General features: G+C 40.3%; 1 protein-coding gene across 3 annotated transcripts in view; it reads right to left on the bottom strand.

Annotated features, from left to right (window-relative positions):
* The window catches only part of PARD3B (par-3 family cell polarity regulator beta), a 422,752-nt gene that overhangs the window by 32,322 nt on the left and 374,268 nt on the right, over positions 1 to 16,162 (bottom strand). For all 3 annotated transcript variants that reach the window (XM_086465416.1, XM_086465413.1, XM_086465414.1), the window contains one exon: positions 15,546 to 15,681. In XM_086465416.1, coding sequence (XP_086321542.1) covers positions 15,546 to 15,681 — 136 coding nt within the window. The remainder of the gene's footprint in view (positions 1 to 15,545; positions 15,682 to 16,162) is intronic.

Here is a 16,162-nt window from a genome sequence, read left to right as displayed (position 1 = left end):
CTTGATTCAGATGCTTGTTTGACCTCTGTTCTCAAAGCTCTTCTTTTGTCTGCAAGCGTTTCTAATCACATGGGTTGAGATTCAGCATGCCAAAAAGAGCCGTGGTATAACGGAATTTGCCCTTTAACCTTCAGGTCTCCCTTCTGCTGAGACACAGTTGGTTTTTGTTTTCAATTAAGTGAACACTGAAGAAAAACCTGAGAGAGGTAAAAGTAGATTTGTTCCCCGCCCTGGTCTCAATGTTTGATACACAGGTGAAGCACCAAAATTCACTCATTTTACTTTTTGCATTGCAACAGTCTGCCTAGTTCTAGGGACTGCAAGTGAAATTTAAAAGCATCATTTGACTCACTCACACTTTCTTTAGCTGTTAGAACAGAGGATGTTCCATGTGAAATGGAGAAGTTGATTGGAGGGGTCTTCTTAATTCCTTACTGCTGAGATATCCTAATTATCTCACCCTCCAAGACCTCCAGCATTTCCACAGAAAACATGTTTTCCTCCATCCAGCTTTTTTATGTTTTGCATCAAAACGTAAAAATTAAAAATTCTACCAGTGCCCACAATTCAAAAGAATTTTCCTGATGTTTTCCTTACATACACAAAGAGGGATGTATTTTGCTTTCCTGGTTTTGCAATGAAAGTTGAAACAGTGATTTTGCGTTATTATAACACTCATCATTTCTCCCTCTAATTTGGATGGTTTTTAATAAAGCTCCATTGATTCCACTGAAAGAAATCCCTCCTGGCAAAAGCAGAACACACACGCTGATTGCTAAATATGCAGCAATTATCATATTCAGCAGTGCACTTTAATATCTTATTTATAGATGTATCTATCTATAATTTGCTTTAATTAAGTTGCATTGATTTTAATGACAGAAGCAGTCCTCAAAGAAGACTAATGTTCTATGAGCCCATCGGTACTGTCTTACCATTGTTTGGATACAAGACAGCACCTTTAATACTTCTTTTTGATATTCTTAGCGCTGCTTTTCTTTGCTAAGCAGCTGCAATAGCAAACCAAGATGATGTTCCATGGGAACTCTCAAAACCACCTCCACTACTGGAGATAGAGCAATTTCAACTTCCCTGTTACAAACTTGCTTGTAGGACAGTTTTTGAGAATAAGGAAGAAAGCAGTATCTTCCCAGCAGGTCCTGAGAAACCTTGCATTTCTGTTCCCACTCCATTTTACAGACATCTTGGGAGGTAATTGTTAGAGGTTCTCAAATCATGGTCTGATGATATCAAAGTTTGTTTTGGGTAGTCTGGCAACTAATTTAAACTTTTTTTACTTTCTTGTCAACAGAAAATACAGGGTAAATAATTTGGGAAGGTGAATCAACAGACGGCTGTAGGTGCCTGTTTTCAGACCAAGTCAAGATCTCATAGACTCTTAAAGTTCTGTTTTCCAGGCTTAGTCACAGGGAATGTTGACCCTTCTTAAGCACACACTCACTTTAAGCATTTTATAGGAGTCTGGTTTTGAGATTATTCCAAAGAACACTTGATGCTATTAGAACTGTGAGTAAGTTTGTCAAAAAACATGTTGAAGAGCTAAAGGAAGGTATCGCTGCACTCCTTAGCAGTCTCACAGCCTTGGTTTCTGATGGGTGCTACACATACCTTGGCCCTGATTCAGGGAAGCATGCTAAATACTGATGAGGGTGGTTTGTTTTAATTTCAATAGCATTTGATTCCTCTTGGAGGCATTCCCAAAGCTGACATACACCTGCATCTCTCAGTATCTCCTTTTTGGGTGAAAATACACAGGAAAAACATTACTATCTCTGTATCCTGAACACGTCTTCACACATTTGAATGTGGCACACTAGTGATGATGATGATCTCGGCATCTCCATCTCTGGAGTAACCCCACAAGATACTACTGGTTCACATCAATTGAGGCGCTATCCCAGAGACTATTGAGGTAGCTTTATAAGATTACTTACGCAGATCTTAATGTATCATTCACTGTTAGAATTTTTTTCTTAAAGTGAAAAATAAGCGCTAGCTTTTTAAATCACTGCGTTTTGGAATGTATCAGCACTAATTTTATAAGAATTGTTCATGTTAAAATGTAAGGGCATGATCTCAAAGGAAAAGTGCCTAAGTAGCTATGCAAGTACATTTTCAGTTTCTGGTCATCATTTTTCATTCACTGATTATTGCTTAAGTGTTGATTAACAGTCATGTTCATGCTGCTAGAATGCATTTCCCTTGGGTTAGAAAAACATCCTTGTCTAAAGGAAAAAAAAGAGATAGTAATCAAACCATCCTTCCTCCTCCCTGTAAGAAACACAGACACACACTCCAGTCAGCGATGATCTTGGTTTTGCTGCTGAGTAGTTTTGAAAATTTTCACTTAGAAAAATCAGACGTATGCAATCAGAACACTACTTGGTCAGTCAGACTGCTAGGCAATTAAATGCTCTTCTATCTCTCTCTCTGGACATATATATACACATACATACATGGACAAACACAAATACTTACATATATATGTACATACTTACAGTCATTTTCCCTTCTCCCTGTGCAATGAACACCAAGAACACTAATGACAGCAGTGCTCCATGCTGGAATTAAGCAGAGCTGATTATCTCAGGATTTACTTTTCCTCCTCAGTAATGCCCTACCTCTTGTTCAAGGAGGTGAAACTAATGGTTTAGATTTAGAGAGAGTGGAAAAATTTCTATAAAGGCAATAGACTGAGGGAAATACAAACACAGATGGGAACTTTAAAAGGGAAACAGGCTGTTCTCATAACAGTTTAAAAACATGGCAATTGCCTTAGCTTAGAAAACAAGCTCTCAGCATTTGCTGTATCTTGCAACATTAAGTAGAGAGAAAATAGCAAAGATGGAGGTGAAGCCAAAACTGTAGTGTTTTTGCACAGCCCCACAAAGATAACATTCTGTTTTCTGAATCCTAGCTCTGTGATCCCCCAATCCCTGGTGCTGGAGGACTATGGTTTCCCGTGACCGTGCAAAATGAGATCATTTCCTGGCCTGTGTCCGTCTCTGTGGGTGGCTTCTTTTTCCATTAGTCGTGTAATATGTTTTGGTTAATTCTACCTCTTAATTGTCTTTAATGAGCACCAGATTTGCGACACCCTCACTTGCAAACCTATTCTCAGAGCAAAGGCTAACAGAAGCCCTTGAGCTGAGAGCAGAACTTAAAAGCAGCAAAACAGAAAAACCTCAGACCCATCAGCATTCATGCTTTCCAGCTACAAGGGGGCACTGCAATTGCTCTTTCACTGAACCTGGCCAATGTAATTAATCTCTTCCTAGCCACTACAGAGAATAACTTAAACTTGCTACTGAGATACACTTGTGATGCAACATACAGCATACATAATACATACATGTGTATACATTTCTCCAGCAAATCTCCTGTAGCTGTTCTACAATACTGTGCCCAATTCCCCCCCTCCATGAAACCAGCCCTCTGCCTTAGCCTGTTTGAAACTAAGCTGCTTCTTGTTCCTCCCAGTCTTGCATTCTTTGCTTCTCTTCTCACTGTAATTAGTTTACAAGACTACTTATCCAGATGATTACTGCTTTTAAATGACAGTCGTCTTTTCGTTTTCTCCAGTTCATTGTTGTGTATCATTTTGTCTTGCTATCTGAATACTCAGTTCTCTAAAGTATTTTCTCATTATGTTATCTCCTGATATAAGGCATTTTAAAATACTTCATGAGAGACACTGTATGAAGTAAATTGAATTGAATACCCTTTCAAACTCAGGGGCTTTCAGCATCTTTCTCTAGCTAAGTCAGCAGAGTTCTTGGCACCAATGCCAGGGTGTAATGGCCACGCTTTGCAGCCCAGCTATGAGCTTGTGTTCTTTTTAGGGAAAATAAAGTGACAGTGTCAATACCTGGAAAGCAAAGAGGGGACAGATCAGTATTTCCATTTATGATGAGGATGGCAAAATGAAAATGTTTGGGGTATTTTTGAGGTTTTTAACGTACACATTGATAATGCTATTTCACTGTATCTACCTACATCTGGTGTTGGTGCTGAATGTGTACACGGCGGGTATATGCACGTGTATGTCAGGGAAGGAAAGAGGGAGGGAAGGGGGAAATAGCAGGGCATGGAACTAAATTGCAGAGCAAGTAGTGGAAATAGACAGTGAAAAGCTTCCTGCAGGCAGGCGGCTTCACAGGGGAGAGCGAGCCTTTCATTGTCTATAAAATCATGCCTTGCTGGAGGTCCTCAAGAGTAGAAGGGGTAGCGCCTAGAGGCAGTAAACCTCTCACTGTTGTATTATTACATTCTAAACACTTAGCTACTGTACAATCCAGCACACTGCTACAAAAGAAGAAAAGGAGGAAGAAGGGAGAAAATGAACAAAGGGAAGAAGAGGAAGATGGCAGTAAAATTGGGAAACAACCCCCTGCCACAGCACTCCCCAAGAACACTTCACATCAAAGAAAAACATCAGAGGGTAAATCATCACGGAGTTAAAAGTTAACCTCAACTCCTTTCATTGTGATCTGACACCACTCTGGAACAGGACTCCTAGAAACTGAGTGGTTAGTCTGTAGCACAGGGTATTAAATCCACCTTAATCCTGTTACACATAGATGCCACTAAAGAGAGGCGCTCTCTCAATGGCATCATGACAAAAGCTCTCCACACTGCACATTCAATATGGATAATAAAAAAATAAAATATCCCAAACCTGGATTAATACTGAGCAAACAACATCAGCATAAGCAGGCTTAGAGAGAGGAATTGCTTTCCATATGCTACGGCATCAGGTTCCTCCGGATCTTCAGATACCAGTCTGTAAATGTTACAGACATTGTTTCTCCTGCTTGCAACTGCTGTTGGGTGGCGACCTTCTTTGCTTGCTGATACCAATTTAGCAGTTGGTACAGTTCCTCTGTGATTTGGTACTGTCTGTTGTTTGCTGGTACCAGATGGATACCAGATGGGTAACTGTGGGCAATGGTTCCTCTGTGTTCCAGTCCCAAAAATCACTGCCTATAGGGTCAGTCTTGTCAGTTGACTCCTAAATGGCACTTCAAAGCATCATTCTGAAAAACCTCAACATCTGTTCCTTACTCCTCATGACCTTAAAAAAATGTTGCAGACATACTTTCCTTTAGCCAGGAGTTACTGAACATCTGCAGGAAAAATACAACCTTGCAGATGCTTTCAGCCATCAAACTCACTGCTCACTAATGGCAGCTCCAGAAGCCACCACTTCAATTCTGAAAGTCAGCACTGAATGTGAAGTATAATCAATATATTCTTTTCTGTGGTTGCTCCACAATGTAGGAGTTCAGAGATATTTGAAGACATTTTTCAAACAGTATTTTCAGCAGTGAGATGGAAGAACAAGAAAACAAAAAAGTTAAAGTGTCTTTGAAAGGCACCAAGGATACCTGAGGGCCAAACATAAAGCATGGAGGGAAAGCAAGGAGAGAGGAAGTGATGGAAGAGGTCTGTTTTAAGTATTAATTTCTGATCGGTCTTTCAAATAGTTGGCCTGGTTTTCGAACTAGAGACAGGAGCTGAAAGGTCAGTTAATGGTTTTGAATACTGCCTTTTGCAGTTCCCTCCTATGTTATTCCATATGACTGCTTCTGTTTCCAAGAAAGGGAAAAAAGTTTATTTAGGACAGTATGGGAGCATTTTGGTAAATTCTCTACATGTGCTGCCACAGAATGCTGTCTACAGAAAAATACAGTTGACATCAAAGCATGTTCCCCACCCCCTGTCTTGCTTCATGGAGAAGTTATGATAAACAGGTTATGTGTTCCCTAAGGTTACCATGGAAACTCATTCTTTTCAGGCCATCATTTGCAAAGGTAAAATTTGCATTAAAATGTGATGGAATTCGATTTTTGTGCATGTATGTGTGAAACTCAAGTGGGGTCATGCTACCATACGGTATAGCTATTATTTCCAACCCAGGAGCATACGCCTAAGAGAGAGATCTATTAATCCCTGTAAACACCTCAGTGACCAAATTACAGTTTAATTGCTAACTTGACAGGTATCTTCCTAGCAAATTACGAGAAATACTTTGAAAATTACCTTCAAATGCAAATGTAAATGTTAATACTCATCCACTTGTGGGTACCACTAGGTAGTATTTTGCTAAATTCCCCTATAATCATTTCACAGGAAAGACTGAATTTAGATTGCCAGAATAACTTTCTTTTGATGATGGCAGACCAGGGATGGAAGGCACATGCATGTATTTCTAATCATAATTTTTTAACTTATCTTGAAGGAATTTCCATCAAATGATGAAATACACATTGATATAACCATGCTTGCTGCAATACAAGAAACTTTTGGATGTCCTCAGAATCCCAATTTGCTCACTTCGTTTTGAGTCATACCATAACTTCAAAGTCATAATTTAACTCTAGGTATCTGCTACTCTGCCTTTTCTTGGAATACTTGATGGTGTAAAGCATACACCTGGTCCAGGCCTCCCCAGGGTCCATGTTCCTTGAGAGTCACTGCCATTACTTGTTGCCACGTGCATCACTGGTCTTCCTAATGCAGGAGTGAATTATTTGCAATAGTTACTCTGACAATCATGACTTCCAGTCTATCAAGAACACAGATGAATGGACTAAACCCAGAAAAATCTTACAACTGGTGATCAGATTACATTTTAGAAGAGATACCAGTATTTGTCCTCTTGCTCAGTTGTACACATCCACAACATACATGCTGAATTTGATACACTACTTTATGAAATCTATGCTACTCTGGAACACTAGATTATTCACATATCTGCCTTGAATAGTGGGATCCCCTTCGAGGCAAGCAGGGCCAGAACTCACATATCTGCTTGGAAAGCAGACATCCCAATACCACCTGGAGTACAGATAACTCAGTATCTCTTATCATACAAGACTTATGACATATAGTTCAGCTGGAATGGCTCTACTTAATATTGGGCAACATGACATTTAACACAGCAGTCAGGTCATTTGATGAGGAAAAAGCAGGAAAACCACAGAAAGCAATTATTTGTCGCTCTTGTCTTCTTATTGTTAATAAATACAGTTGCACAGCAAGTGTCTCAAAAACAGTAAAAAAAAAAAAATCAACCCTTCGAATTAGGTTGCACAGTGCCAGTATTTTATCAGACTGCCTTCTGCATTGGGAAATTCCTGCTTACAAATTCAATTTAATAAACCAAGCAAGAATATTAAAGCAGGTTTAGAAAACCAAATGCAAACAAAATTGAAATCGATTACTAACTTCTGCAGAATGTCTCAAAACTCAGCACATTTGATCAAAGGAATGTGTCCCACTCGGTCCGGTATTGAGCAAGAAAGGTGCCAGTGCTTCTTTTTTCCAAGTGCTCTTTAACAGCCAGAGTTAGAAGTTGAAAGTTGAAAAGAGCTGGCCTTGAGCAGAAAAGCCAAACTCATGTACCAGCCTTACAGGGTAAACGGAGTTCTCTTTTTCCATATTTTGTACTCTATTTTAATGCAGTCTTGGTATTTGATTATCATCTGCACTACAGACCTTAGACTGGGAACTAATAAAGTTATCCGCCCAATCTCTCTATGTCTGAGTCAGTGACTTTCTTTTTAATTTTAAATAATTATAACAATGTTGCCTGCTTGTTGAGAAAAATAGAGCCTTTATATTCACAGATCATTGCTTATACCCAGCACCCAGTGATACATTCTAATTACTTTTCACACCTTGGCTGCGAAGAAATCTTGAACTTTTTAGTGTTTTTTAAATGCAAGACAACAATGTAGCCAGAGGACTGACACCCTGACAGCTGAAACTGCGCCTAGGATGAAATTTAACAACCAGTTCTGCTAATGCATTTTGCAGTGAGGAACTTCAGCAAAACTCAAGACCCAAGGCCTCCACCTCAGATCTTACGCTGCAATAAGGAGAAGTGCTGCATAGATGTACAACAGAACAACTCAATCGGGAAATCAAAGGTAATCAAAAGTCCATTATTTCAGTTGGCTTCTGTCACATACTTAACTGTAACAAATAAAAGTTCTGTACTCTCTAACTGCCTCAATGACAGTTGTATTGCTTGACCTGGCTTCTTTCAAGTTCAACCCTGTTCTGCACATGCTGGGCAACCACTGCTGTTTGCCTCGCTGAGGTCATTCTGCTTTCCATTGTATTAAATGGACAAATTTTGCAGTCCTTTGTCAAAACTGTTTCATTGGGATATTATCCCTAGCAGTCAGAGCTGGACAGCGACCAGCGTCTTTAGGAAACAGGGTGGTGTCTGGGACAACAGTAACTAGGCAACTCTTTGGATTATCAGTATTTTTTAGGGAAAAGATTTCTTTTTAATCAGCAACACACTGAACAAGAACATAACCCATGGAGATTAAGCTGTGAGAATCTGAAAAGAAGTCAACCATGTCAGCATCAATTTGACAGATTTGTCAGGTATCAGATACCTGGTAGTAAAGGCAAAAGCTTGTGCCTAAGAAGGGGTCAAGTTTGAGGCCCTATTTCAGGCCTCATCTAATAAACACCTAAGCGCATGCTTAGCTTCAGACATGAATTTCAGTGACATTACAGACTTGTCTTGTGATTAAAAAATGAGCGCTGTTGTAACTGGGGCCCCTGTCCAGAAGGTTGAAGCAGGCCCCTCACTAACGGCCTGAGGAAGAAGAGTTCAATTTTAAAAGGAAACCTAACTTTTGTCTCCCTTGTAGTCAGACCCATGAGCAGCTGCTGTATTTGATTCTATGGTATGTGGGGCACTGACTTGCTAGGGGTCAGGACCAAGCTGTCATGGAGAAGTACGTATCACTGCAGGTAAGGGAAGGTTTAAAGTGCAAAGCATCAGCTTTAGCAACTCCACATGCAAAGGTTTGGTGTCAAAATCTCAATCCTCTTCCACCTTCCCCACGTGATGCTGGCCTGAGATTTGACAGAGCGTGCACACGTGCTCAGGGAAAGCGGCCATGCAGTCACCTATCTATGGAGTGACCAACAAGTAGACAACAGTAGGCAAAAGCCTATACTGGCAGAAGCTTGCCAGAAAGGAAGCAAATTGCAAAGACCCAGCTACCATGCTACTCAGAACTGCAGTGACGCCAGATTACAACCTACCTCTGAAAAGGCTATTTGTACACCCATTCAGCTGTGCCCCAAAGGGTAAAAGCTGCAGAGCTGTGGCTTGTCTATGTGCACAAATGCAGTAACTGTACAGCATACTATATAGTGTGGATTACCTGTTCATGAACTCCCCTCATCAATATAATTACCAGTTAGAAGTTTGTTTCTTGCCTCGCTAAACATATTGGCAAATGAGGAAAAATATATACAACAGAAAACCTTTAGGGCCCTTCGTATCATATCAACATGATCTGTGGCAGCTGTCATGATCTCCGTGATGCCCCACTCAAGTTCTCCATTTGGGCACATCAGAAGAACCTCTCCTAACTGCAAGGGACACGACCGCTGGCACATGTGTTAATGTGGAACCTCTCAGTGCTGTGAGCCTGCAAGGACAGCCACAGCCCAGCAGCATCGCATGTTTTTGTCTGACTTCTTTCAACTACTTGTACAAAGTAAGAGAAATACTTGTATTTGTCCTCCTCAGAATCATCCCCCTGTATTGAAACACAACAAAAACCTGCTCTGTGACAAGGTAGGTACCTTGTGGAATAGATGGCATGGTATATTTTGGAATTCACATAATATTGTAGGGAATAACAGTACCAGTGGGCTTTGATAAGACGACATATGGCACCAGAACTGTTTCCCTTGATAAATAACAGTGTATACATAGTGTTAGCATGAAGACATGAGCATTTCAGACTCCCCTCCGGTTCAGATAATCTATGCCAAATTCAACCTTTGCGTAACTAGGAATGACTCCAAACACGTTACAAGAGTCACTCTTTCTTACTAGTATTAATGGAACTGAATTTCGCTCTCCTTGCATCTGCCATTTGGAATAGTTTATTTTTCACATGAGATTTGGCATTTCTCCAAAATAATTTCCCCCCCAAACCTACCTCCAAAAGTCAGCCTGTAAATTTCAAAATCCCTCTGCTTAGTCTGAACAGCTTTTTAGAATATAGCCCGACCTGAAACCTTCATTATACAGAGATAAATACTGACCATATAAAGCTCTTGATTGGTAAGTTCATAATTTTTATATACTCTTTTAATTAATATTTTAATAATATACACACAAATACTTCCGATCCACGGTTTTCAAAGCAGCTATACTTCAAGTGAGTTAATGTCTGGCTTTTTTGTTTGTTTGTTTGTTTTTTAAAATTTAATATTTTCTACTAATATTCTGTAGGCTCAGAAAGTCTGGAATTCACAGCAGTTTCTGCGATACGGTTTCACATAGTACATAAAATTGTCAGCTTCTCCCATTGCGCTAGAAGACAGGAATGTTATTATTCTAGAAGTTGGAATTTTGGTTTCTAACCATGGTCCAACACAAATGTCTGTGTGTTTTGGGAACCTAATGTATTTGAAATGCAACATCCTGAACCTGGAATTAATTGATCATGAAAAGTACAAACAGACCCTTATTCATCCTGAAGCAAGCGTAGAACCCTTTGACACATTATGGAAAAATAATGCAGTTCTTAACGCTCCTTTTTTTTGTTCTGGTTGATTTTTAGGCTTGGATCTCTGCCAGGCACACAATAAAGTACTTGGCCTTTAACACAGACAGGCATGATTCTTCTTGCATACTCTCAACTGGGAACTGACAAAACTCAGTACATTAAGGATTTGTTTCAAACAAAATGTTCGCAGCTAGTATCCAGAGACTGGTTTTCTTATATCTTTAGGTTATTTATCAGCTTGCAAATCTGATCTGCAAACAAGAAAATGGCTTTTAGAACCACTTAACATAAGGTTCGGTACAGTGAAGCTGTATGATGTGGTCACTAACAGGTGAAGAACTATTTGCAATGTGGCTGGTGTTACACACAATCCTTGAACGTACATAAAAAAGATAGAGTTTCAAGGATTTACTGCCACCCTGAAGGAAAGAACTGATGTTTTAAGTAACTGGATTTGTACAAAGTCTGTAAGACAATCCAAGTAAATCCTCAAATATATGATTAATTCCTCATTATTTAAATGCCCTTAAATACAAGTGCAGATGCTAACTTTACAGCTTTGTCTTGACAGCTCCTTTGCTATTTCTCATGATCTGCTACTAGTCTGTGACTCTAAAGCCCTGAAAAAAAGTGCCCCATGAAAAAGCCCTCCAACTCCTAGGGAGACTAAGTTCTTGCAGCTTATTGTTTACATAGTTCTCTCAGGGTCTGCCTGATACTGCAGTACATGATAACACTACATAAACATACTATGCCTCTTTCTGTAGACCCGGATTAGGTTTGTATAGAGTATATTCATGAGCGCTCCGACTATCTCATGTCCCAATAAGCCATGAGTATGTATGCACATGCCTAAACTCTGTCTTGAGCTGATACTTCCCAATATACCCTAGCTGTCAGAAAATTTTAGGGTAATCTCACATTACACTGACAACAGGCATTCATTTTCCTAGACAATATTTATACTTACCATCACTGACGCCTGTCCTTTGGTTAACTAGCTGAGGTTTACTTTAAGCCTTGTGATCCACCTGATAGAATTTGGCTTATCATTTATCCTAGTTATAAACCTGAGAGGGGGATGGTAGGGGTGGAGAGGAGTCCAAAGAACGCAAAATGATAAAACAAACCGAAGCACAAACTAACTGGAAAAGAATTTAAAAGGAACTGGCTCTATAGCACAGACAGTGTTAGTTACAAAAAGAAAAAGAACAGACTGTGGGTAAGGGAGAGCAGAATGAAGGCACAAGAGAGCAAAAAATTCATCCAGCAACAGATGAGAACAACAGAGGAGAACTGGAAAATGGATGCAGGGGGGAGGAATAGATGATGAGAGAATAGCAGGCTTATTTAAAATGAATTTTTGACCTTATTTTTAAAACATTTATGGATCCCAATTGCCTGTCATGAGATCATTTTCCCTTACAATACTAGCTTTTCAGCTGGTTCTGCACTTTAACTTGATTTATCCCACTTTAAAAAAAGTAGATTGTTAGAAATACCCCTTCTATTAGAAATTCTGTCCCATTACGGTGTCAGCTAAAGGCCACTTGTCAATGTCAGCTTTATCAGATAGAAATTTGCCTCACGACTGCTCAGATACTTTTTTGGAGGACAAGACCCACAGTCCATTTCTGAGGCTGTTGATTTACGACGGGATACTGTCTTCTCAAATTATCCTCTGTCATTTCCCAACTTATCTGCATGTTTCATGAGATGGTGGGAAGTGATTACAGCAGCTGCTATACATTAGAAAGACATCTTATAGGAAAGCTGGCTTAGGTAAAACAGCTGACCAACAAAAGCACAGAAAGAACTAATCGAGTATTAAAAATACATAAGGAGACCCAGCATCTCCTTTCCAGCTGCAGCTTCCCTGTTGCCATAACCGCCTGTGGGAAGGAAGAAAACTTAATACCAGAAGGTTTTCCTCCCCCTCAGCTGTCTGTTGACTCTTTAAAGAAAGACCTGACATCCTGAAGATTAGAATAAGTTTTTATTTATTTACAATCATGCAATTAGTCAACAGCATGTCTCTTCACTGATGAGTAAAGGTGGAAAAAAATCAGCTGTTGTTCAGCCTGTGTTACCACAGTACTGCTGAGGGTCAGCAGCCTGAGGTGGGAAAGATGACATTGCTTAAAAAACATCTTGAGGACTCTCCTGGCAAGATGCTTTGAGACATTTGTTTTCTTTTTAATATTTTTATTCTATTTTTGTTCCTTCTTTTCTGTCTGAATGGATCGATGTAACATGTATTTTAAGTGTAAAACTACATGTAAGAGTAGAAATTTCAGCCACGAGTCGAAAGAGAGCAAGCTGTGGCCACAGTATTTCCTGACTGAAAGACAGTGCCTATGACAGCAAGGCTGGATGGATCAATGGATGATACTGTTGCAGTGAAGAGACCAGAAGACTTTGAAATTTGTAAACCACTTCAACAAGAGGAACTGTTGCAGCTACAAACTTCAGAGTGTTAAAGTCCCCAAGGTAAACTCTAATTTTTGAGCAGCTTGCCATTCCTCACAACAAAAACATCTAATAATATTTTGCATTGGAAGGACAAAAAGGATCAATACTGGTGCCACTATTAATCAGTTCAAGATTGAGATACTTAAAGCTCCCTTTCAGGTGCTCTGATTAAGGACCACTTGCCTCACAGGAAAAGCAAAGCTTTGGAAATCAGTAATCTCTGGGCATTATATCTAATAGGAAAGGCTTAGAAAGGATTACCTAGAAGAAACCTTTGTGAATCTTAGGAAACTACACTGGACCATAAATCTCAGCCTTCTCTGAGGATTAATAAAGCTTTATCAGTTTCAGATAAGAAGCAGAAATCTTCAGGCTGCTGAAGAGGTACCACTGGCCCAGTCTGGGGCCTCTGTCAGGACACTTATCATGCCATACAATTTCAACAGAAAGACACATTTGATGCATATCAAAGACAAGGGCAGGGTCCTGCACCTAGGGAGGAATAAGCCCATGCACCAGTACAGGTTAAGGGCTGCCCTGCTGGAGAGCAGCTCTGCAGAGAAGGGCCTGGGAGTCCTGGTGGACAGAAAGTTACCCATGAGCCAGCAATGTGCCCTTGTGGCCAAGAAGGCCAATGGCATCCTGGGGTGCATTAAAAAAAGTGTGGCCAGCACGTCGAGGGAGGTTCTCCTCCCCCTCTACTCTGCCCTGGTGAGGCCACATCTGGAGCACTGTGTCCAGTTCTGGGCCCCCCAGTTCAAGAGAGACAGGGAACTACTGGAGAGAATCCAGCAGAGGGCTATGAAGATGATGAGGGGGCTGGAGCATCTCTATTGTGAGGAAAGGCTGAGAAACCCGGGGCTCTTTAGCTGGCAGAGGACTGAGAGGGGACCTTATCAACACTTACAAATATCTAAAGGGTGGGTGCCAAGAGGATGGGGACAGACACTTTTCAGTGGTGCCCAGTGACAGGACAAGGGACAACAGGCACAAACTGCAGCACAGCAAGTTCCACCCGAACATGAGGAAAAACTTCTTTTCTTTGAGGGTGACAGAGCACTGGAACAGGCTGCCCAGGGAGGTTGTGGAGTTTCCTTCTCTGGAGATATTCAAAACCTGCCTGGACACGATCCTGTGCAACCTGCTCTGGGTGAACTTGCTTTAGCAGGGGGGTTGGACTAGACGAAGTCTAGAGGTCCCTTCCTACCCCCACTATTCTGTGATTCTGTGATAGTCTCATTTTAGTTTACAAAAGCTATTCGGAAGAACAGTAGCTACACAGGTTCCCAAATAGGGTCACAAAATTTAAGGCAGTAGACTAAAGTTAACTGCTCTATGGAAAGAATTATTTTGCTGAAGGTGACGTTTTTGGTAATTGAATCAGAATAATATATGCAACAACATTTTTGTGGTTAATGGACAAATATATATTGTAATTTAAGTAAAAACACCTCTTTTAACTCTGTCTCTCTGTGATTGCAGTATCTTGTGTGGGATTGTTTTGGACAACAAGGCAAATCACTAGAGATTTCACTTCAGCATTCACACTGATAGTTTGGAGGACATTAAAACCAACAATGTCAGTTCAAACTTCATGTGTGTGTAGATTCTTAAGATTTTAACATAATTCTGTCTCTTTTAAAACGAAAATTTCAAATTTAGCATAAAATGCATCTTATCAAAGTTACATTTTTGAATGCTGGTTGAGTATAATTACTTCTAAAGAGACAGAGTCCAACTCTGAAACCTGCTCAGGTGGAGCTCTTGAATACAGTTATGATCCCACAGACTATAGTTGTTGCATTTATTTAATGCATTCAAAAATCTGGCACTCTTGATTTAACTTATTCTACCATAGGTTACTCTTCAGTAGTGGGGTAGATAATGTCTACGTAGTGTGACTCCTACATGTAAAACAGGGAATACAGCATGTCTATAACAGACATGTAGAATATTTTAAGATCTTTTGATGGGAGAGGAGCAAATTACTCCATTTTTCACTTTATAAAGGTTACTGAGGATATACCATGCCAGATTGCTACGGTCCAGTGCGCAGAAGGAAGGGCAGGAGCAGACATGCCTGTGTTCCCTCCCTCTCACTTTGCAGCTAAGCACAGTGAGAGTCTGCTCTTCTAATGCTCTCGTTAACCCAGGGAATCACTGGATGAACTGCCAGAGTACCATAAATCCTGCTGGAAAGCCTTGACGCTACTGCATGTGACAAAGTTTGGCAACGACTGCAAATCTTGGGCCTAAAGAGAGGAAACGTGGGCCTAAATCAAATTCAGTGAACAGACAAGCTATTTTTAGCTAAGTTTTCATTTATTAATTTTTTCGTTGGTGGCTGCATTAAGGATTTCTCCATTTCTACACCCCTGCCCCCCCCAATTCATGTTAAGCTGATACAGGATTTCTGGAAAACACAAAAAAAATCAGCACCTTCTGCTAACCCTGAATGCCGCAGAAGCTTTTTGCATCACAGTGTGGACCTACCCAACGCTGGTCGTAATCAGATGGCTGTGTTCTGTCTTCATTGCCCTCATAGAAAGGTAAGCCTTCTCGCCTGGCCTGATGGTACTCCTTCCGCAACTTCTGGATACGATCAGCATTCCCTCCACCTGCACAGCCACTGAGAAAAATAAAAAATGCTAAATGAAACTCATATGTACACACATAGCTAACAATTACCAGGTACCCATATGAACACGCACAGAGAACTGTCACACACCTGAGACAAATGGATTATGAATATTTGATTCTCCTGACTTGCATAGTGCCCACTGGCCCGTATCACCCTTATTTTTGCTTTCTTGTATTAATAAAGCTGCTAATCATGAACTTGATCCCCATTTTTAAAAAAGGCTGTCCCTGTCCAGAGAACTTAACAATTCCAGTACAAGACAAGAGACAACAGATGGATGTAGACAGATGGGGGAGCACAAGGAAACTTTTAACATTCCTATGAGCAGCTATAAATGGCTATCATATTTTAATAATAATGATGATGTTGATGATAAGCTGCCAAAAAAAAGTTTCCTTTCGCTCCCACGCTAAATGTGGAATTTCCCTAAAATTACATTTGTTAAGGCAAAGAATAAACTATATTCACA

This window comes from Leptosomus discolor, chromosome 5 (genome assembly GCF_034619465.1).
Source record: "Leptosomus discolor isolate bLepDis1 chromosome 5, bLepDis1.hap2, whole genome shotgun sequence".
NCBI classification, from domain to species: Eukaryota; Metazoa; Chordata; class Aves; order Leptosomiformes; family Leptosomidae; genus Leptosomus; species Leptosomus discolor.
The sequence above is the reverse complement of the archived record's forward strand: the minus strand, read 5'-3'. Positions and strand labels throughout refer to the sequence as shown.